Source organism: Xiphophorus maculatus, chromosome 5 (genome assembly GCF_002775205.1).
Source record: "Xiphophorus maculatus strain JP 163 A chromosome 5, X_maculatus-5.0-male, whole genome shotgun sequence".
NCBI classification, from domain to species: domain Eukaryota; kingdom Metazoa; phylum Chordata; class Actinopteri; order Cyprinodontiformes; family Poeciliidae; genus Xiphophorus; species Xiphophorus maculatus.
Genome location: NC_036447.1, coordinates 2,364,205 through 2,388,050, shown reverse-complemented (window position 1 = coordinate 2,388,050; position 23,846 = coordinate 2,364,205). Strand labels below are relative to the sequence as shown.

The 23,846-nt window shown below is 39.2% G+C and overlaps 2 protein-coding genes across 4 annotated transcripts; both read right to left on the bottom strand.

Moving 5' to 3' along the window:
- Nucleotides 1–226: 226 nt before the first annotated feature.
- On the bottom strand, nt 227–5,011 carry LOC102225782 (deoxyribonuclease-2-beta-like). 3 transcript variants are annotated; one of them, XM_023333062.1, is made up of 7 exons: nt 4,911–5,011; nt 4,491–4,619; nt 4,134–4,308; nt 2,958–3,039; nt 1,639–1,803; nt 1,364–1,561; nt 227–850 (listed from the first exon to the last, which is right to left on the bottom strand). In XM_023333062.1, the coding sequence occupies exons 1-7, from the start codon at nt 4,976–4,978 to the stop codon at nt 453–455; spliced, it is 1,215 nt and encodes a 404-aa protein (XP_023188830.1). In that variant the 5' UTR covers nt 4,979–5,011; the 3' UTR covers nt 227–452. The 3 variants fall into 3 exon arrangements, with proteins under 3 accessions (XP_023188830.1, XP_023188831.1, XP_014331658.1); XM_023333063.1 differs by having other exon boundaries at nt 4,491–4,681; nt 4,911–4,994; XM_014476172.2 differs by having other exon boundaries at nt 4,491–4,588; nt 4,911–4,983.
- A 794-nt stretch (nt 5,012–5,805) lies between these two features.
- On the bottom strand, nt 5,806–23,303 carry mcub (mitochondrial calcium uniporter dominant negative beta subunit). Its single transcript, XM_005797620.3, has 8 exons — nt 22,953–23,303; nt 11,205–11,268; nt 10,631–10,798; nt 9,198–9,302; nt 8,046–8,206; nt 6,956–7,159; nt 6,133–6,249; nt 5,806–6,049 (listed from the first exon to the last, which is right to left on the bottom strand). Exons 1-8 carry the CDS (start codon nt 23,064–23,066, stop codon nt 5,972–5,974), a joined length of 1,011 nt encoding a protein of 336 aa, XP_005797677.1. The 5' UTR covers nt 23,067–23,303; the 3' UTR covers nt 5,806–5,971.
- Nucleotides 23,304–23,846: the final 543 nt, after the last annotated feature.

Sequence of the window (23,846 nt, the reverse complement as noted above, 5' to 3'; positions counted from 1 at the left end):
TTATGAGCTGTGAAAAAATAAAAACATTTTTATCACTATAAAAATGTTTTGTAATTTATTCTGAATTTGTAATGTAGGAAAAGGTGCTAAATCCAGTTTTATGGAAAAAATGTGTTTCTTATTTTTGCAAAAATTAACATTGATACAAAAAGTGTTTCTAACTTTTCTTGACCTCTGGAGTTAAAGATCAAGAAGATCAGGACAGGAATAAAGGCAGAGATAAACATGGAGCTTTGAGTGATTTATTACTCAGAAGTTTACATCAGAGCAACAGCTTCTTAAAAATCAGGTTTAATGATTTCTTCATTGAAATGTAATTTTTCAAACAACCAGGAAGAAACATGCATTTTATTGTAACAGTAATTTATTCTGGAATTATCTCCACTTTTCTGATCGAAAGGCTTAAGTCTACAAAGCATTGATCTGATGCGATCGATGTGGACTCTGCCGATCTAACCGATAATCTGAAGATTGTCTCCATCAGAGTTTGGATCACAAACTAGGCGACGTTTCAGACAGGGCTGAGGATGGTTAACAAATCTCAGAAAGTGACGTTGGACCCACTCGAGGTGGATGCAGAGCGCCCCGCCGAACCGCTTGAACTGAGATACGGCCCTGTTCATGTCGGCGATGCAGGTCCAGTGTTTGTTCTGATCCTTAGCTACGCACCACTTGGAATGGTCCACGTTAGGGTTCCACGTCTTCTGGTTACCCACTCTTAGGCCTTCGACATTGATGACTGACCAAGGACTGGGACAGTAGGATTTGGACTGGTCGTCCGGGCAGCGCCATGTCTGGGCGTAGATGTCGCTCTTGATGTTGTTGGCAATGCTTCGGTAGAGATCTCCAACTGGAAGAAGAAGAGGCAGCTTGTTGGGGTCCATTTAAGTCGGTTTCCCTCTTTGATGAGTTTGTTGTGTAGATGTGAACAGAAATCAGACAAAAACAACCATACAGAGATCTGCAACCTTGATCCTATGCGTTCAAACACTTCTGTAGGAAAGTATGTGTTGCATACACATACACATACTTTGCTGTGTATGTGTATGCAACACATACACATACACAGCATACATATCCCACATATGGACATGTTTGTTCTCAAATCTGGAACAAACTTCCACGAGACTGCAAAACAGCTGAAACACTGACTTACTTAAATCTATACGAATAGAATAAATAAACCAATGAAAATCTGTGATGCGTTCAGGACATCTTCTCATAACCTATTTGATAAAAGTTCTCAGATTATTTAGTCAATAAACAGACTGAACATCCTCTCCTGGTTTAGCGACAGGTTCTGGTTCTGTTGGAGTTTTAAATGGAGAATATTAAAGAACAATCAGGAGAGGACGACTCTTACCCTCTTCATTGTTATGGGCTTGTTTAGCAAAGATTTGAAAGCCTTGGTTCCCTTTGGATGTCAGCATTGAGACCTCAACCTTATCAGGTCTGTACGGAGAGCCTTCTGTCCATTTCACGACATTTTTTAGTTCCTCGTGAAAATCGTCTGGGATATAATGTTCAAATGGAAACGCATTGATGTACTTCAGATGTGTTCCTGCAAACATCAAACAACGTGTAATTAGAAATAATTCATCAGTAGTAAATCCTACAGTATACTGTCTGAACTCAAACCTATCGTAGTGAACTGGTTGTAGTTGAACGTCACACAGATAAATGTTTGAGCGTTTCTATTCCCGCTGGTTGGCCAGAAGTTGTTCTGCTCCCTTCTGAAGGGGAACTGAGGGGTGCTGTGCAAGATCCAGACTCCTGTACTGGTACTGTCCACCATCACGAGTCCTGCAGGAAAAAACAAACAAGACTTTCATTATCATAGAGAATGGGAAATGAAACCCGTCCTGTGACGTTTGACATCACATGGGTCAAAGGTCAGGAATACTTAAATATGAAAATAAACAGTTTCAGAAAAACAGATGAAGCAAAAACGGATTTAATTTCTTGAAGGACTGAAGACTCGGCCTTGGAGTTGGTATGAATGACCTGAAATCTGGGAGTAGTGATGAACTCTGACTCAAACCTTCAAAGCCACATAAAGACAGTTACAAAGTCGGCCTTTTATCACCTGAAGGACATTTACAGGATTAAAGGACTAATGTCTCAGCCAGATCTAGAAAAACTCATCCAGGCATTTATCTGCAGGAGAGTCTTCACAGCCTAAGAAAATCAATCCTCCAGCTGCAGCTGATCCAGAACGCTGCTGCTGGCGTTCTGACTAAAACCAGGAAGATAGAAAACATCACCCAGTTTTAAAGTCCTTCCACTGAGAAAATAGACTTTTCTGGTTCTGGTTCTGTCTGCTCTGCATCCCCAGAACCAGATGCAAAGATGGAGAAGCATCATTCAGCTTCTATGCTCCTGCAATCTGGAACAAACTTCCAAATTATTGATATTTATTGATCCTTTCATCGAGCAAACAGTGGAGAAAAAATAGTAAAAATAACAATCCTGACAATATAGATAACCTGAGGTTGTTATTCTCATCCAATGAAAGCACAGCGCCTCCCATGATGGCTGCAGCCTCAGGCGCCCTCTGCTCATGTTTTATATTGTTTGTGTTTTTGTTGTTCTTTGAACGGGCTGTACTGAAACAAACATCACTGTTCACTGGCAACAAAGGCTGATTCTGATTAAATATCAACTGGAATTTATTGTGACAACAATAAATCAAAATTCTTAGTCAAAAGAAATTTACCACAATACATGATAAACAATACGATAAATGCTGTAAAGCACTTTGAACTGCGTTGCTGCTGAAATGTGACATACTAATAAACTTGGAAAGGAAGCCGCCATCCTGAACAGATGCATTAACTAACTGCTCTTCATCAAAATTAGCAGTTCTGTGTTAGCAGTTAGCTTCTCCAGAGCTGAAAGGTGTGGAAAGACATTGGCAATAGCCCATCAATATTAAAGCGATTAAATGCTTCCTCTACCTTTGCTGTGGCCAAACCTATTTGGCTTGGCGTCACATCCTGGCGGCTGGTCACTGTAGCTGATGAACCCGAAGGTCTCGTCCTGCAAACACAACCTTCATCGTTCAGAGTTTACAGACTGCAGCATTTCTGCTCAGACACTGTTAATAACTAACTGAGGCACCGAACATGAACTCAGAGGGCAGGAGTCCAGGCTGGTTGGGAGACGTGGCCGCTCCGTCATGACTCTTCTGATGATTAATCAAATAAAAATGCTGCAGATCTTTTATTTAATATTAGAAATGCATTAATAGATTAAAATAAACAGTTTAATTCCTTTTTTGAATAAGAAAAATACATTTTATTGCCTATAATGCAATAAAATGACATTCTTTCACATATGCTAACCAGGTGAAGCTAAAGCTACGTAGCTTGAGTTCTGAGTAGAACATGTTTAAAAACAATATAAAATCCAACTCAATCAGTCTTGGCACACCACGCGCCGCGGGATGATCGCTTACGATCATCAAATGTCTGTCTTAGAACTCGGAACGTTCTGAAAAGGGAAAATCGGGCCAAAAAATGGTGGCATGTGAACTTTAGCTGGCACAGCAGCATGCAAAGCTTTATCTGGCGGTTCGACAGATAAAGGCCCAACGGGCCGCAGTAAAATTATGAGGCGTTGATCCACTGATCTACAGAATATTACTATGAACTGTAGAGCATGTTAGGGCTGCAGCTAGCAAGTAACGATTATTCTGAAGATTAATCAAATAAAAAAAATGGAAAATTGTGAAGATTTTTAATTTAACTGCTTAAAGTTATTTTATACAGTATTGAAAATAGATTAAAAGCTTAAAAACAAGTAAATTTCTTTTTTATATAAGAAAAAAAATATTTGTTTATGTACAATACCACAGTATCACAGTACGGAGTTCTGAGTAAAACAAACGTACAAAGAAGATTTTTAAATCTTAAATGCAAAACATGAAAATTCTTTGTACAGTTTTGTCTTAATTTCTGCTCTGAATGTCTTGTTTTGACAGTAATGACCCTTTTCTTGAGTCTCCAGCTAACGATTAATCGATTACTACATTAAATGAAGATTATTTCAACAATCAATTAATCACGATTAATCGTTTCAGCCCTGGAACATGTATGTAAATGGATTGTAGGAAATGGAAGAGCAGACGGCACCATGTTTCTAATGGATCTGAAAAGAGGCCTCAGCGTATTTCCCAGAGCGCTGTTGGCGCTGTTGATGTTGTTCAACTCCAGGTTCCTTCCCTTCGAGTCCATGTAGAAATACTCGGTACCAGTGGTGGGCTCATTGGGAGTCGGAACGTTGTAGGGCATCTTGTATAAAATGTACCTGATGAAGAATAAAAAAAAACAATTTTATAAACAATGAAGTTGACTTTATCCAACTTAGATTTGGTTTTATTGTCAATTCATGATCATGTTGTTACCATGGCGATTCATTCTGAGCTGTTAGCCGGTTTCCAGTCCAGCTTGTAACAAATTATTGCAATTTGATGTTCGGTATTTTCTCACCAGTCCACTTCAGCATCGCTGTCGTCCTTGCAGGTCACTGATCCGTGGGATCCCCAGCAGAGGAGCCCAAAAACCAGCAAGAAGCTCCACATCTCCCACTGAAACACACAGGAAGCTCCACATCTCCCACTGAAACACACAAGAAGCTCCACATCTCCCACTGAAACACACAAGAAGCTCCACATCTCCCACTGAAACACACAGGAAGCTCCAGCACTGCAACTATTCAAAGGCAACTTTTTAACGTTTTCACGTATTTTCTGCTTTGAGTTATTTTCCTCCGTCAGTCATTCTGTAAGGTCCAGATTAAAACAGTTCATGCCTGGATTAATGCCATTTCCTCAATATATATTTCACAGGCTGAACAATTGTTATTTTCACAGCAGCTGAATTTTAAAAATATTTTTAGAAGTGACTTACAGTGACAAAGGACCCAGAGGTTTCTGCGCTCCGTCGGTCTTCTCTCTGGTCCCGAGTTCGGCTCTCATTGCTTTTATTCCCCCCTGCGTCCCTGACCCAGTTTGTTTCTGGGCTCACAGCCACGTACACAAAAAGACTGAAAACAGGATTTTTTATTTAATCTTTCTAATCAGGACGAACTTTGTCTTTCCGTACTGAGCCAAAGTTCTGCTGCGTTTTAGTAAAACCGGGTCAGAAACTGATGTAAAACTGATTTTTGTGTAATGGAAGTCTTATGACTTGAAGTTTTGTTCCTGAAATGTCTGAACCTTTTGTTTATGTCTTGTATAAAATGTTTCTATCAACCTGACGGTGCGTTTCAGCTTAAGACCGCTTGGACAGATCCGTGCCGGCAGAATCTCTGGAACAAACCACAGAAGTTGGTAAACCAGCGGCGCCGACCGAGACACAACGCTTCCCGTTCTACCGACTCGTCGACTCTGCAGTCGTCAGTCCTGGGATTCACAATGTCAAAGGTCATCCATGACCCTAAATCTACTTTAAGCAACCAAGGTTCAAAATCTCCTCCCTCTCCAGGACTGATAAAGAGCCAGGCTAAGAAAAAGAAAATCATCTCAAGAATAAAGTTATATTGCCAGAAAAAGATCACCAGAATGAAGTCATAATAATAATAATAATAAAATTATATCACCAGCATAATGTCTCAATAAAATGAGAATAAAGTTGTAATAATCAGAGAATAAAGTTAATATTACCAAAATAAAGTTGGAATATTAGAAGAATGAAGAATTAATTTTATGAAAACTCTACAATGAAAAATAATTGATAAAAAAGAGGAATGTTGAGCATTTATTAAAAATGCTGCTAACAAGGACATAAAAATACACAACCTGAAAATGTTTGAAATGCAAACTTTAATTATCAATGTTTGTGAATTTGTTGGGGGTACAATATGGCATCAACATTAATAATGCAGGTTTATAGATTTTAAGGTAAAAATATGGCATCATCATCATCAAAACAAACATTTGTCTCTGACAGTCTGTCCAGCCCGGCGTCTCTCACGGCTTCGCCTGGATCTGTTCCAGCGGAAGCTGAAGCTGGTTGGGATATTTCAGACGTCTCAAGTCCTCTTCCACCTGAAAGCATATCACAACATTTAACTGTGACTGTGGCTCTTAAATTCAGAAATAGTTAGTCTTAAGTTTAATAACTAAGTCACCTGTTCGAGTTCATCCTTCAGTTTGTTGTATTTTTCCACGTTGAACTGCTTCTTCTTGGCGCCTTTATAAAAGTAACGTAGAAACTGTCTGTCCTTTGCGTCTGGATACACATAATCCTGACGGAGAGATAAAAAACAGATGATTCAGTTCAGACCGGCTCAATTCTGGAGAAATCCTCCACAGAAATTACGTCTTTTACTAAATCACAAACATAATGACTGATAATTCAATAAAACCACTAAGAAAAATCAGTTTTTAGTAAGTTTATATAGCAATTCTACATACATATTTTATTGTTGTAGCATAAAATTACACAAAATGTTTGGAAAAACTGAATTTGTCCTTCTTAGAAACTCTTCAAAATAGCAAAGACAAGAGAACAAGAATTTGATCTCAGGGTGAAATTCATGATTAGACAACATGTGCAGCTTTTACTCAACTGTTTATTGCAGGACTACGATCTACAGTGATGCATTCTGGGTAAAGAATCCCCCCTTAAAAATAAGACCATGACTATGTACAGCTAGCTACTACTAGCTAGCTTTATAAACAACCAAATAAATTAGCAGTTTATAACATATCTGGACAAATTAATTTAGGGGGAAGCAAAGTACGCTAAACATGAGCAAGTTAGCAACTAAAGCGCTAAATGAAAAGTTAGCAGAGGTTTACCCACCTCTGATTAAAACTAATTGTTGGGCAACATAACAGAAATTATTATTAGTTTTCCTGCTGAGCTTCACAAGCTAAGCTTGAAGGAAATCCATTTTATTTCCAGACACAAACATTAAACTCCTGAAGTGTCAAATCTGTGAGTCTTGCCTGCTTGGTGAGGATGTAGTAGGCGAAGGCGCCCATGCTGGTGGCGTAGGTGATGAAGTACGTGACGGGCTCCATGACGTCCCATGAATACACCCACCAGGTGAGCCAGCCCAGGGCGCCGCCCTGCACAGACAGCAGCGCCATGCCGGTCCAGAGAGTCCTGGAGGTGCGAAACTCCGCCGTCCGGCTCAGTTCGGTCTTCGTCTGGAAGAAACAACGCAACAAGACACGGAAAATTAAAATGAATTATCTCCAGGCTGCTCACAAACCCGGCCTGTGCTGTTATGGAAGTTAAATTAGGAATATTTTAATCTGTTTTTATGAGAAATGAACCGATCCGATAATATCTGCATCAGTTCCAATATTGAAAAAAATTCTAAATCGGGTATCGTGATAATGCTCCCAATCCATAATTAAAATGTTACTAGTTATGAGATTACCTGTTTTCTCAGTCTTTGGTTACCTAGCAACAACCTGCTGGGAAAGAAGCAGTTTCAAGTTCCCCCCAAACCTCGGTTACCTAGCAACAACCTGCTGGGCGCAGCAGCAGTTTAAGGTTTTTCTGCCGCGGAGAGAAAACTGGATAAAACAGGAAAGGTTTCAACACCAGTCTGGCAAAATTTCAGATATTTACAAACTAATCAATCATTAAGAAGGTTTATTTTTACATGTTGGTCAACCTGTTGTTATTGTCAGTTTCAGTTTCTTTATTATTTATTCTAAATAGGCAGTTATAATTATGCTGACTGACGGAACAAATTAAAGTTGTTTTTATACGTTTGACCAAGTTTGTGAAGCTATTTGTGTATTAAGTGTGCTGTATTTGTGCAGAGTTATTAAATACATTTGTAATTCAGTATATCTATGTCTGCGTTTTAAAAACAGAAACATTTTAAGTCAAGTTAGCGATGTTTCTCTGCATCGGATCGATGTCTGCCGATACTAAAACTCAGATATCAGAAGAGATGAAAGTGTATTTCTTCTTTTTATGCCCAGCAGAGTTTTAGTGACTGTTTTCAGAGTGAGGCTGATGCTTTTCGTAGACACCTGGAGCCCCGTCTGACCAGCCCACCCAGCGCTCAGGTGTCACCTGCTCCAGAGGCGACAGCTCCTGCTTGATGTTGTCCATCCTCTCCAGCAGATGGCGCTCCTGCAGCAGGTGGTGTTCAGGCAGGTGCAGCGCTGCGTGCAGGAGATGCACCACGTGCTTCAAGTCCTCCATGTCTCTGGCATGCTCACTGGAGGTGATCACTGCAACCACAAGGAACGATTTACAACATGGAGTCACACACGTATGGCAGGCTGTTTTAACATAAAATCAGTTTGACCAGATATCTGATATTGGCTCATGACTAGACGTATTAGTTAATAAATCTCTAATCTGACTTGGATAAATTATGTCTATTTACCATTAAGTTGCACAAAGGTTTAAATTCACTTTGTCTGAAACAAATATTTAAAATATCAACAATTAAATTATGACTAGTCCTAAAGTAAATTTTAGATATCTAATTTTTTGTTCCAACTGTTGTCATAATTCTAATTAAATATATTTTTTATTTAGAGACTTTGTTTGCCTTGAAAGCAAATAATTACTGGGCAAAACTAAATATCTAGTTTTGAACTTATCTGGAAGTTAGTTCCAGATATCTCCACAATTATTAGAGATATCCTTAATTAGAAAGTTTTTCTATTTAAGAGTTCTTGTATTAACATTATGACTAATCAGAAAGACATTAATAAAATCCTGAATTAGTATTCTGTCTTGTCAAAATGTCACAGATTTATGTAACTTTCAAATAAAAAAATTAAAAATTAAAAGAAAATTTTAAAATATTTTCACAATGCTCCATTTTCAGCTTTGTACACTTGTCTTTATTGTTCTTTTGCTCTTGTTCTCCAAAATTTTGCAGGCAAATATTTGGACAGCTCAGTTTTAATTCAGATATATAAAATTGTAATGTCGATGAGACATAATTGCGCTGAAGATATCTTAAATTGTAATTATGTAATTGTAATTATTACTCTAAATGATGAATCCAGTGACTTCTATTGAGATTTCTTGACAGGAATCTTGAACCATAAAATGTAAAATATCTTCAATTATTAGAATGTAGGTGCGGATATCTTAATTTACCATTCACGGTGGTCAAAATGTAGTTGTGTCGAGTCAAAATGATCTTTTTGTCAGATTAAGCAGATTATATGTTAAGTCTGCCTGCCATAGAGGAAGTGTTGTTACCTTTCTCAGGTGCGCTGACGTTGTAAACGTGATTGTTGATGACGAGCTGGAAGTCCGTCTCCAGCAGGGCGTCCAACAGCGTCGTGTTGGCAACGCGTTGCCCGTCTGGAAGAGCAACGACTCAGATTTAAACGTTTAAAACACAAAAACCGAGCCGCTGAAATTAAATTAAACGCAAGAAAAAAAGATTAACTTTGTTAACTGGCTGCTGAGCGACAACATATTGTTACTTCAATCAGTAACAGCAGATTAAACACTGAAAAAACACAAAATCTTACCAAGTATTTTTAGTCTAGTTTTGTTTATCTTTAGATAACTTACTTAAAAGTAACTTTTCAGAAAAATGAAGTTTTAAATAAATAATTCCTTAATAATGATCAAAAAGTACTAGTTCCACTGGTCGACTGCTTTAAGTGAATTTATCTGCCAGTGGATCTAATAACTTTAATCAAAACTAAAATAATTACTAACAAACTTCTACATTGAGCTGAAAGTTACTAGTAAGTTAGTTTTATCTAAGTGAAGAACTGAAACGAAGCTTTTCAGCAAAACACATGAGCTTGTTTTAACTTAATAATTCCTTAATATTAATAAAAAGGTTTTATTCCACTGGTAGGTTCGTTAGTAGCATGGGAAAATATCTTGCTATAAATGAAATAAACTTGTAGTTTTGATAAATATTAAAGGATTTATTGACATTGAACTAGTCAATATGTTGCTTAAGAGTTAAATTAGGTTTGTCTTTCAAGTGAACTAAGATATTTGCACCAGGGTTTGGACATTATGGCTGAAGAACATATCAGGACATAAACACTTCATATCAATGAATATCAATAATTATTGATTAGTTTTTGTTGATAATGTCTGAAATACAGCCAAATTGATGCTGATATTTCCTGTTTTATCCACAGTTTTATCAACATTGGTTTGTATTTTTAAGCAGTTTAACATTAATGAAACGTAAAACTGCTGGTGCTCCTGTTACCCAGCAGGTTGTTGCTAGGCAACCGAAGAGTGAGTGAGTTGCTAGGTAACCAAAGAGTGAGTGAGTTAGTTGATTCCACCAACGTAGCTTAGCTAGCAGTGAGAGGTTGAGCGGCAACAGCTTTTCCTCTGCCTACATCTCCCAGAATGCTGTGCGATTCTGGATCACAGTTCAGTGAAATTATTTTTTGTGAAGGATAATACGTCAATAAATGTTGATTTATTGCCCTGCCAAAAACTAGACTAAAAATACTTGGTAAGATTTTGTGTTGTTTTGTAGGGTGAAGCGCTGAAACATCCAGAACGTTAAACTTCCTGTTCTTCTGACATCCGAGGAATTTCTCCTTAAATCCAAAACTCTTCCTGTCCAACTGGTCTGTGCTGCTACTGCTCTAAACCTGGTGTGACGGTCCGGGCCGACGCCGGGCGGGCCTCGGACCTCGTCTCACCTGCAGAGAGAAGGGAGGCCGCGGCTCCGGAGTCCTCTCTCTGCAGATCGCCGATCAGGTCTCCCACTGTCATCAGCATGGGCCGCAGGAAGAACAGACACTTCTCCTTCCTGGACGGCAACGGCACCTCCAGAACCAGGCGGCCATGTTTGTGCTTCAGAGACACGTCTGCAGCAGAGAGAGAGGAAATTATGCTTAAATTCACATCAGGAGCTAGAAAAGGAAAAAATAGAAATCCACAAACTGCAGCGAACCGTCTCATGTTTCGCCTTCAGTGTATTTTTCTGTTAATTTATGTTAAATATTAAGACAAAGCGGTGTGAAACTGCATGATCCTTGCCCATCATGATGGATGGAAGAGATGTTTGAACTTCCTTCTTCTCTCTCTGCTCTTCATCCATGAATATAAAAACTGAGATGAAAAGTAGCAGCCTAGTTAAAGCCTGTCGGTATAACGATGTCTTTAGCTGCTTCATGCAGATCCCAATAAAACACTCTGCAGTTTGTGGTTGCATCATGGCAGCTAGCAAGCCACTGTAATAGTAATCATGTGAATGCAGTGAGAGATATTTACCACTAGAGGGAGTACTGGAGAAGAAAGCCGGACAGTTTCTCAGTGACGGATGTCTGGGATGAGCCTAAACAGAAAGAAATGGGAATGTTAAAGGGACAGTATTGGATGTTTTCCAGGCACATGGTTTAATTTTATAGCACAATCAAGTAACTATGTTACCTTCAGTTGTTATAAAAATATTATATGTATCATCTTAAAAGAAACTTTACTTCCTAATTTAACACAATTAAATTGGGTCTCTGTCTCTTTAAAGCTCCTGCTCTTTCTGAAACTCCGCCTTCAGGAAGTCATCCCAACATGGCTCCTCTATTAACCCTTTAACACATTTTTACCAGCGTTGCTCTGAGATGTGCAGTTCCACCAGGTGTTGGCTAATCGCTGCTGGCTAGTCTGAAGGAGCTGAGTGGGGAGGAGCTGCGAGTCGAAGGCGGGGCCAAGTCCACCCGGGAGTTTTGCTCGGCTGAGTGGTTGCCATGGAGATTAAAGGAGAACAAGGCAACTCTCCAGGAGTGTTTTCTATAGCATGATGTAAAGCTCATTAAAGTAGATTAGTGACGCTGCCCCTTGAATGAAGGCAGGAGTTTGTTCTCGGTGTAACCAAACAGTCGTCCTTTGCTAAACCGATGAAGAGTAAACAGAAGGTCAGCGCCAACAAGCTGCTTCTGCCAGTTTTCCCTCAGCTTTTCCGTCCTGGAAACTCTGATATTCAGCTCCGGATTCTGGTTCTCCTGCTGCAGGAATCGGACCAGGTGTTGGTGCAGTCTATCTGACTGACTCATCGCCTTCCTGTTAATTAATTTCAGGTCCTCTGTGGGTTCTGATGGATGCCAGGCTGTGGCTCAGTGAGAGCGGACCCTCAGGAGTTTCCTACGCCGCTGATAATGATCAGAGCATCGATAAGGAGCAGGCAGACAGAGATTGTAGCCTCTTCATCCTGCGCTTGGTATTCACTCAGCGTTGCCCTGTCAGTTCAGATCCATCCACTTCTGCTCTCCGTTTGACCCGACTCAAACATCTGGATCTACCCAAAACGCATGAATTTATGTCAGCAAACTAGCACAATACTTAAACACTGTTAAACTGCCATCATTTTTTGATAATAATCATGATATTGCGCCTTAAATTATTTTAAAATCTACATGAATTCAACACTAATATAGTTCCTCTGCATCTTGTTCTTCACCTGATAGCCTGGCTCTCTCTCTGCTCAATCGATACATCGTTAAAGTCGACCAACGGAGCCGTCTGTGAAGCAAAGGGACTGAGCAGAGGCAGGGTATGCTGCCCTTTCCACTCTGCTGGTGAGGAGACGGACGAGTGTGTGTGTGTGTGTGTGTGTGTGTGCGTGTGTGTGTGTGTGTGTGTGTGTGTGTGTGTGTGTGAGAGAGAGAGAGAAGCTTTGGTTTAAGAACATCTGTTGCTGGAACCAGAAAACAGCAGTCAGGAGTTAAAATTTATGTTTTTAAAATTTTGATTAATTAATTATGTAAATTTGAAACACAATTAATCAATCTTTTTTCTTTTTTTACACACAAAGATCTTGAACAGGAACCTTTCTATTTCTGCGTTTCTAGTGCGACTGTAAATATGATGCACAGGTGTGCTAACCGCTTTGGATGACGAAGCTGCTGCTCTTGGCCCACAGGACGTTAATTTCTGCTTCAAAAAGTGATCCGTGACGCTGGAAAAGTCAGATGTGTTCAAGTTATGCTAAAGGAGTTAGCCTGTTAGCAAAGCTACTCTAGCCTGAAATCACAATAGCACAGGTGCCCACAGTGCTAATGCTAGCATCCACAGTCAGGGTTACCTGAAACAATAAAAGCACTTTGCTCCAATCTGATAGCTGAATAACTTGAATAACAGATTAAAAATGATAAATATGGTTGTTGTTAATTTCATATGTCGATTTCCTAAATGCGGACCAAAGAAGCAAACTGGTCCGCCTACAAACTTCGGTCTGGGTTCGGTTGAAATGAACTCTGGTGTGATTTGAATGCATATGTGAACACCGAGCAGACCGCAGACCGCTGTAAAAGCAGGAAGTAGAGTATAGCGCAAGGCATTCTGGGTAAATACAACCAAAGCAAACATGCTAGCTTAGTACTAGCGAGAGAAATGGCTCATAATCTTTTACCAAAGATAAAAGTTAAATCCTACAACTGGTCAAATTTGATGCTACTCCATCTTTGTTTACATTTGGTGAAGAAGGAAGTTGTGCTCTGTTTCTTATTCATTGTTTTTTTTGTTGTTTCCTTCAGTGGCTCTTGGTGCAGCGCCCCCACAGACGAGGAGGGGAACAGGTTGCTGAAAGGCTTTGGATTGTTTGAGTCAGTGCAGTGAGAAAGGACAGAGAAAGAGAGTGCTGTAGAAATAAATGACCCTGCTGTCCATTAATGCAGACAAGAGATATTAGACATTACAATTTGTCTCCCAGAATAACAAACCCTTATCCTCCCACCCCAGTGTGCAGATTTCATGCAATCAAAGGTTGTAGAAACACTAGGAAACATTTCTGTCTGAGATTCCTGGTTTCCTGTTAACAAGAAAACGGCAGATCTGAAACTAATCATCAAAGGTCTGTGAGGCTCTTTGACTTCTTTAATGTGAAGCACTTTGTGTTTGTGATTTATCACAATTCAGAGTCAATTCAGTCAATTCTGCCTCCAGGCTCTGTGCATATGCTGTGTGCCCATTGTAAATCTACAGACGGTGGCTGTTGTGACGGATAATCCTGAGAGCCGGGTGATGAATAGCAGCACACTTCCACGACTATGCTTCTGGTTTTCTACCATTACCGGCGGTTCCGACGCACTGCGCTCTAATCACAGGTTCTTCTGGGTTGCCACCGAAATGTAGCAACAACAGAAGACCTTATGGAGCAGGACGTTTAAAAATGTTAGTGGTATCGCTCCTTTAAGAGGAATTGGATTTCCGAATGCTAAAGCTTACTGGTGTTCCAGCCCTGGTGATTTGTTTGGTCCCATTTGCTGGGCCAATAACTACGGAGGCCAGCTAGGGTCAGATATGGAAATGAAAACACAAGCTGGGGAAATCCATTTCTTCAGGTTAATAAATCTGCTGAGGCAAAAGTGTGAACAGCTAAAGATTGGTCTGTGTGTGGGCTGATTTATGAAAGAAGAAAATGTCTTGTTCTATGGAGGAATCCCAAATTATCTGAAACATTTGTCATTAAGTTTGGAAACAAGATGGCTCTGCTGCACTTGAAGTAAATGGAAATATATATATATATATATATATATATATATATATATATATATATATATATATATATATATATACAGTATATCCACATTGTTAGATAACTAGCTAGACAGTTATCTATTTACTTAGCTAGCTATCTAGATAACTAGCATGATATCTAACTATATCAATCAATCAATTAATCTTTATTTCAGACACAAAAGAGGTCCATAGTAAAACAAAAAGAAAAGAAAAAAAAACAAAAAGAAACATGACAGTCACTGAGCCACAAATAAATGATGACGCCAATGTTTCCACAATCTTGAGAAAAATCTCGCTGTACTAAAAACAGGGTTTACTAAAATTGCTATTATATTATTGTATGACACGGGTAATCTACACATACATTTATACATGAGATTCCTGAGCGCAGCTGCACATGTGGGAACAGCGTTATGTGCAAACATGTGGCTGGCACTGCTCCATCTAGGCACTTTGAGTAGGAGCCTCAGGCCATCATTGTATGCCACATAAAGTTTGTGCAGGCTACTTTTTTTATATCTTTGCCATAGATGGGCTGTGTAAAATGAAGTACAAAAAACTTTAAAAAGAGCTACCTTCACAGAGGATGAACACATACCAAACTTTCTAATCAAAATATTAGCCTGTGCATACATCATGCAATACTGCCTACAAATGTCACGATCATCAGATAGGTCATCAGTTATGTAATGTCCCAGATATTTAATTTCATTGCATATATTGAGGACAATGCCAGATAAAGAGAAGTCAGGGGTTATCAGATGCTTATCTGCTCTACTTCTAACAATCATGACATTGCTTTTCTTAGCGTTATATTTGACATCAAAATCACATCCATATTGGGAGCAGACCCTTAGTAATTGTTGAAGGCCAGCACTATATGGGCATAAGATTACCAAATCATCCACATACATTATGTGACTGATTGTGCGGTCACCAACTACACAGCCTGTTTTACAACAATTCAGGCGCTTTGATAGTTCATCCATATAGATGTTAAAAAGGTAAGGGGACAATATACTTCCCTGCCTTACTCCGTTACCAACATTAAACGAGTCAGACAATGAGTTACCCCATTTGACATACAGTAGTTGATGACCATACCAATAGACCATTATTCTAATTAGATATTTGGGTACACCTCTGCTTTCTAACTTGCAGAACAATTTTTGATGATTCACGCGATCAAATGCTTTAGAAGCATCAATAAAACACATAAATACTGTGGTGTTGCGCAAATTCTACAAATCTAAAATCTCCTGTAGCACAAAAATACACATGTCTGTACCATGTTTGGGTTTAAAACCGAATTGATTATCAGAGGTCAAAAGAAACTCTTCCAGCTTATTTAGAAGGACTCTTTCAAAAACTTTCGACAAACTACTAGCTAAAGCTATGGGTCGATAATTCTCCAAGGAGCTAATCTTACCCGCTTTGTCTCTAATAATGGGTACCAGAATGACAGATAACATTGATTTAGGTAGCAGACCATGTACTAGACAGCCAGTGAAACACATAGAGAGTAATGCACAGAGTTTTTTACTTGCATTTTTCAATATAGACAAGCAAATATATTTGCTTGTCTATCTAGATAAGGATGTAGCTTATCTATGAAGCTAGATAAGCTACATAGCTTTCTAACAAGCTTTTAAACTGGCTAGAAAGCTAGTTAGTTATTTGACTAGTTAATTAGATGTGCTAGTTATCTTGCTAGCTTGGTAGATAGCAAGCTAGTTATATAGCTACCTATCTAGTTAGATACATAACTAGTCAGATAACTAACTAGCTAATTGCTTATTTATTTACCTATCTATCTACCTTGCTATCTTTTATCCGATTAACTGATTAAATGATAGCATAATTGAGTAGCTGCAGTCCTACAATATTCATATCAGATATTGATGTCAGTCCAAATTTTCCAATGTGTTAAAAATGATGCCTCTATATTGTTCATCTTAACTAAAAACTGTTACAGATACGTCATATTAAGCCTGTTTGGTGAGATGCTCTTTATTTTTAAATATTAATTGCTCAGCTGCTGCTTTACATTCCTCCACCTGCGAGGCGCTCGGTGGGCGGAGCCACTTTCTGTGTTTCTTTCCACACACAACAGAGACACACACCCCTGCACTGCATGACACTCCAAATTCAAACACACTCCGGCTTCCTGACTGCAGAGCCCAGTCATCAGAAACATGCAAACAGCCGAACGTGAGGTGACGGACTTCCACAAACATGGCGGAGCAACATCTGCCCCTCATTATAAAATGATTTCTCCCAGCTGCTGCTTAACGCAGCACTCCGCTGATGGCATGTTTACCCCAACAGCCAGTCATCTGTATGCAACACCACCAGGAAAAGAGGAGAGAGGGGGAGCACAGAGATAATCTCCCTCCACAGGCAGGACACGACTTCCTACCACAGTGCACTGCAAAAACACAAAATCTCACCAAGAATCTTTGATAGTTTCTAGTGAAAATATCTTAATACACTTAAATAAGACTAAACTAACTTAATCCTATTTCAGAAAGAAATAAGGGCTTGTTTTAAGTCAATAATTCCTGATTGATTCAACAAAATCAATAACAATATATGCAGACAATACGTCTGATAGAATATTGAATAATTTCACTGAACTCTGATCCAGAACTGCACAGCATTCTGGGGGTTGTAGGCAGAGACCTACTGTCAGGAAAACAAATTTAGCTCGACGATAAATTGTCCCAGAAATTATTGCAATAAACAATAATATTGTTGTTTTGAGATTATTATGGCGCAGCAGCAGTTTAACGTTTCACCGCTGTGCCTCATAACTGCTTACAAATAAAAAACAATGGTGTGGAGAGGAAACTGTAAATAGAACAGGAAAGGTCACAACACCAGTTTAGCTGTATTTCAGATATTTAAAACAAAAAACTAATCAATTACATTGAGTTAATCTTCTTGTATTTCAAGTGAACCAAGATATTTGCATTAGAAACTAGAACATAAATACTTTTTTTGCAGTGTCACAGCTGAGTTGTGGTCGGCTGCTTGGAGACGTCCTGAAGGAATCTGCTCCCACTTGGAGCCACAGGCTTCGTACCGTCACAGCGAGGGCAGAGCAGCTCGACTGGAGCCTAATAACAGCCTGCTAACTCACACAAGCAGAGACAGACTGAAGACTGGAGCGAAGCATAAATCTGTCATCAGGAGAAACCAACTTAGCTCCTGTCAGCGATGTGATTGAGAACAGCCATTATAGCCCCATAATGAAAGTTATTTGCTCTTGGTCATTTTTTTCTTCTTCTCTTTCCAATTTAATGACCCAATTCAGTTATAAAAACGATCAGAGCAGGATGCAGCGTGCAGAATGTGGCTGCAGGATGGAGAGCGATACAGTCACAAGGCAGGAGAACCAAGAACTAAAGCTGCATCAATCACACCAGCCCCGTTCAGTCCGCTTTGATCCAACTCCAGTCCGCTTCAATCCAACTCCAGTCCACTTCAATCCAACTCCAATCTGCTTCAGTCCAACTCCAGTTCACGTTATTCCAACTCCAGTCTGTTTGACTAGAAAATCCGGTTTGTTGTGGAGGTGTAAATGCTAATTGAACTCTGGTTCGCCTACGGACCTACAGTATATTTCAGTTCAGTTGAAGTGAACTCTGGTTCGGTTTGAATGCATATGTGAACGTCAGACAGACTGCGCCAAAAGCAGGTAGTGGATTGTAGCTCAGGGCATTCTGGGTAAATACAACATAAACAAAGGCGCTAGCCGGAGAAATATTTTACCAACACAAGAAAGAAATCTCACAATCGCTAAAATTTGATGCCACTTCATTTTTGTTTACATTTTGTAAAGAAGGAAGTTGAGCTCAGTGTCTTCTTCAGAGGTTTTTATGTTATTTTCTTCAGTGGTTCTTTGTGCAGCGCCCCCACAGGTGAGGAGGGGAACAGGACTCTCAAATTGTGAAAGAGAATCATAGCAGCTGAAAATGTAACAAATGCTGCAACTTTGGACCAAAATCAAGCCGAGCTGCCAGAGTATGAGGTGTGTAAACATCGTAAAGCTGTGTTCACAGGAATCCAAATCCGATCTTCTCACCCCACACATGTTGAGGTTTGTGTCTCTTCTACATGTGGAACTAAATCATATCTGATCATTTTCAAAGCGTCTGCAGTCCGAATGATTATGTTGCATTTTATCTGACTTTTATGTCAGGCACGCATCATAATTCTGCACCACAAGAAGCCAGACGCCGTAAATCCAGATCTAAACAACGGCTGAAAATTATATTTATGAAATTATGAAAGCAGTCAGTGTCAGTGAAACATCCCATCATAATCCTGGTTCTGACTTCATCCAAGCAGGCTTTAACTGGCAGTTATTATCACACAGCCACTCAAACAGGAAACTCTGGGTGTGACACAAACATCAACAGCTCGAGTCAAACTTTAAAACTTTATATTCACCAATCTATAATCCATCGGTTAAACAGCATTAGGACTTCCTCAGAAAGCCTGGAGAACAAAGTCTGGCTGCAGAGATGGAAGTCAAAAGTTAACATCATCATTTCAACAAATTACCAAATAACTTCTTTCTCCTCACCAGCAGCCTCAGCGATTCAGAGCTGAACATTTCTCTGGTGAACGAACAGAAATCCGCTGACACAGAGCGTCTCCTATGGCTGAAGGTCAACTGGCAAAAAAATGTATTTTTTAAAATCGCCAACTGTGACATTTTTTGTCAGCAGCCAGTAAAAGCCTCCTCACAAATTTCTCCCTCCGTTCCATCTCTTCCATTTTCTGCTCTTAAATAAACAGAAATGTCCTTAAGCAAGGGAAATTCGGGCTTTCCAGCAAAAAGACAAAACATAAAAACTGAAAAATAAGAACAAGAGATGATATAGTAAGAGGAAATTTACAACTGTTACAACTCAGATTAAAAGAAATGTGCAAGTAAGGCAATTTAAAAGGAAAAATATAAAACAAGATGTGCGTGTGAACATGTGCATAAAAAACAACAGACTGGAAGTGAAAAGACTAAAAATATCAGCAGGGATGTAAATAATTATTGAGTTTGTTGGGAGTAGTGAAGGTTATCTAACAGGTGCTGGGGGAAGGATCTGCTACAACGCTACATTTTGCACCATGGATGCAGAAATTTGTGCTTCGATTCACCATAAAACTACGCAAACAGGAATTACGAAAATAAATTTGCTTAATGCAAACATGACAATTTGCATCAAAATTAGTATATTTCATAAAACTACAGTGGAAACACTTTTTCACATCATACGAGTCACATGATCAAGAACAGGATGTTACTACTGGCGAAAACCACAAAGAAGAAGACGACAGGAAGTGGTAGGAGGAAAACGTCACAGCATTTTTTTAAATTACTTTTGGCATAAACAAACTTATTCATGTGTGAATTTATTTGCATTTTTACTTAATGGAAACGGTGCAACTGTGAAACATTAGAAAGATTAGCGGAATATCAACAACGTTTTGCACACAATTGTAACGGAAACGCTGAAATGCTTTTTATGTTTTCTTAATATTATGCATAAATTTGTTGAAATATGGAGACAAATAATAAGAATGCTCAAAAGTCACAAATTTAACGTCATTGTGCTAAAACATGTGAAGATTTTTTATGCCAGTTGATTTTTTATGATGTGCAATCAGGAGTTCAGAAACATGAAAGGGCAAAGGTGTAAAATTACAAACAGTGAAAAATTTTCTTTATGCTTTTAAGCTTAACAGTTAAAAGTTAAGCTTTTAAAGTTAAGCTTTAAAAGCTTAACTTTTAAAGCATGAAGAAAATGTTTTAACTGTGATAAATCTTTAATGTGACATTTATAATTTAACAACAAAACAAACTAGTCTGTTTGTGGAAAACTATGCCAATTACAAAGGGAGCAGGACCTGGTTGCAAGTTCGCACACCTTTAAACTAGAAATGCACCAATCTAGCAGTCAGAGATCAGAACTGGGATGATATTATAATTTGGCACATCAAATACTGAAAAATCTAGTTTTTAATACTTCTTTGTAGTTTAATAAGATCTGACAAATGTTTCAGAATGTGAACGTTGGTGCATTTATTGGCAGAATTACGTTATGCCTTCACATTTTGTCTCTTCTTTTTGCTTCATCGTCTCCAGAAAAATAATCTGAATCGACCAAACTTCAGGAGAGATCGTTGCATCTCTGCTTTGAAATAATAAATAATAGTCTCTTCTAGCTTGAAGCAGGGATTCATAAAGTCTCCATCCCTCCAGTGACCCCTGACCTTTCCTCTATCTCTCAGTGATCAGCTCCCAGGTCGGCTGATGTCAGATCTGCGCAGCTCGCCTTTAATCATGTCGTAAAACTTGGTTTTGTGTTCTGTGGACTCTGAAATCTGATCGCTCAGCACGACTCCTGGTCTAGTAAAAGGTTTTTCCAGCAACCTGCTGTTTAATGTAGCTTCCCTTCTCATTAGAATAATAATTCAGTCCATTTGGATCAGGAAGATCTGCAGGCTTCAGCAGATAAATTCATATCCAGCCTCCCAGGTTCAGAGCATTTCTAGTTTTGTGTAAGAACCAATCTGAGCGCAGAGCTCATCTTAGTCATTGTTGCACAAGGCAGTGAGTCATAATGACTGTCAGTCCTGCAGACCTGATATAAATATCCCTCAATAGACAAACTATATTGCATTTATCTCAGTGGTGCAGCTTTCAGGATCCTGCAGCTCAGCTGACTGCTGCAGTTCCCAGAAAAACATATTAAAACTGAACAGCGGTGAAATAATCTACATACGGTTTGGTGCTGAGACGGTAATATCTGCAGCAGCATTACTCTCCGGCTCTGAAGGGTTCGCTGCAGAAAGTCATTCGCTACACTTCAGCGAGAGCTGGAGATGGACGTGATGAATGATACCGTTTACTTAATGATGCGACACAGACAGAAAATATGATAAAAATAAAGATTCAGTGACACCTAAACCTGAAGTACAGAGAGAAATGTTGTTATAACAAATTTAGCTGGATGATAAATTATCCCAGAAGTAACTGCGGTAAAATATAATGTTGTTAATTTGAGTCCATTTTCATGGCATAATAATGCAAAAACACTTTCTCAAAGATCGATAAACTTTAAACTCTAATGAACATTTAACACTGGAACTGGAAGACATTTTAAATATCCAAAATAAATAAACAAAACAACAGAAACAACAAATAAAATGAATTATACAGTCTCTGTAAACAAAACGGTCCTTCAAAATAAGACGCCAGCTGAGATCAAAGCACTGAAGGTTTTATCATCCAGCTGGTGGAAGAAAGAGAGAAACAATAAATCATGCAAATGGAAATTATTGAGCTTGTTTTAATTTATTGAGTGATTAATTGTTTAACGCAACAGGGCTAAGTTTGTATTTTCCATACGTTGTCACGTTACAACCACAAACTTCAACGTCTCTTATTGAGATTTGATTAAATATACCAAAACACAAATTAGAGCGTAAATGTGAAGTGGAACAAAAAATATATATAATATTGTCAAATTAAAAACAAGTAACCAGCACCTCCCGACGCCACTAGGGACAAGGGTGTAAGAAAATGGATGGATAAAAACAAGTAAAGTGAAAAAGGCAGAAACTTTTTGTCTTCAGGAGTCAATATCTAACAAAGACCTTCTTTGTGTAAGTAAAAGTTCACCAAAAGTGAACTTTTTAGCTTATATATAGTTGGCTGAGTTTAGGTAAATCGATTCTCCACGTCACCCTGACCACACCATTCTGATAGTGGAACATGGTGGAGGCAGCATCATGCTGTGTGGATGCTTTTCTTTAACTGTTTAATGTAGCAAAAATACTTTGAGCAAAATATCGGAAAATCTTACGAGAAAACAGGTAGTGAAAGGTCTGCCACACTGCAGCTTCTTTTGGTTTGTTTTCTTTTGCATCACAAGAGTCTCATGATCAACAACCGGATGTTACTACTGACAGAAACTACAAAGAAGAAGAAGAAGACAGGAAGTCATCCCAGGAACTAGTTCTTATCCGTTGAACAAACTTATTCACTTGTGATTTTATTGTTTCTTATTTAATGAAACGCCACAAACGCAAAATTGTGTTTCTTTGACATTTGTGAAACATTAACAAAGTTTTGAACATGTTTGTAATTTATAAGCAGCTACTATTTTCTAAGAATGCTCTTGGGGTTGGAAAAGGTGCACACCACACTTTTCAGATCGTCTTTGTTTGTTTTTAAACCCTGTGTTTTCCCTACTACTTCTGACTTATCCCGTTTGTGTTGATTGCATCCAAGGTAATTAAAACACATCGATGTTTGTTGTAACGGGACAAAATCTAAAATAAAATAAAAACATTAAAGGAGTATGAATAGTTTATCTCATAACATCCGAGTTTAGAGCAGGAAACCAGGAAACATCCGAACAACAAACCCGCTCCACGTTACTTCAGAACACATGAAACCTGCGCTGGAAACGAACATCCATGTTTTGTTTTTACCTCGTGAAGAACTGAAACCGGACGCAAAGCTGCGAAACCGCCCCGAAAACGCTGAAGACTTCTCCAAAGTCCCGTCCCAACTTCAGCGGCCATCCGAACCGAAGCCATCTTCATCAGCCGCCTCAGCTCCGGAACATTCCGACGGATGGTCAACAACAAGCCCGCCACCGGTTCACTTTAAGCCGCCAGCTGCTGGTGTGGATCCCTGGTGAGGTCGGAGCTCCGCAGCATTTCCTCCCGTCAACATCCGCGGCTCCGCAGCCGAACTCCGCTTCCTTTCTGCGGGGTTCGGAGTGTGTCCGGGTGGAGTAGCCAGGCCCAGCCCAGCCCGGGGCGATCCGAGCGCATTCACGTCACGTCCCGTCCCGTGGGTTGAAAACTCAGCATTGTTTGACGAAGCAGCACTACAGCAGGGGGGGATAAGAAAATAACGCGACCCAGGGCAGAAACGCGTAAAGACCCCCCATTGAGTCTGATAAATTAAGATCAATAAAAAACATTAATATGATCACATGTATATTTTGGGATTGTTCAGTCATTTTTTGTGTACTGAAAAATATTAAAGGTGTAGTTTTATGTATTTTCCAGGCCCATAGTCAAGTAACTATGTTACCTTGAATTATAAAAATACTATATATATGGATTATATATAGAAATTTGACTTCCTATTTAACGCTTTGAAATTGGGTCACTGTCTCTTTAAAAACTCCTGCTCTTTCTGAAACTCCGCCTTCAGGAAGTCATCACTACACGGCTCCTCTATTAACCCTTCCATAACCTTTTTACCAGCGTTGCTCTGAGAAGAAGCTCCTATCATGAGCTCAGCTCCACCAGGTGTTTGCTAATTGCTGCTGGCTAGTCTGAAGGAGCTGATGGACCTAGCCCTTCTCAAAG

Bases quoted from the DNA above. Each gene is read 5' to 3' on its own strand.
- LOC102225782 (XM_023333062.1), bottom strand. From the start codon at position 4,978: ATGAGAGCCGAACTCGGGACCAGAGAGAAGACCGACGGAGCGCAGAAA. The intron at 4,620-4,910 runs GTAAGTCACTTC...TGTGTGTTTCAG, and splicing joins CCTCTGGGTCCTTTGTCACT to TGGGAGATGTGGAGCTTCCT. The intron at 851-1,363 runs GTAAGAGTCGTC...TTCTTCTTCCAG, and splicing joins AGCCCATAACAATGAAGAGG to TTGGAGATCTCTACCGAAGC.
- mcub (XM_005797620.3), bottom strand. From the start codon at position 23,066: ATGAAGATGGCTTCGGTTCGGATGGCCGCTGAAGTTGGGACGGGACTT. The intron at 11,269-22,952 runs GTAAAAACAAAA...CTTTCTGTTTAG, and splicing joins CGGTTTCAGTTCTTCACGAG to GCTCATCCCAGACATCCGTC. The intron at 6,250-6,955 runs GCAAGACTCACA...TCTCTCCGTCAG, and splicing joins ACTACATCCTCACCAAGCAG to GATTATGTGTATCCAGACGC.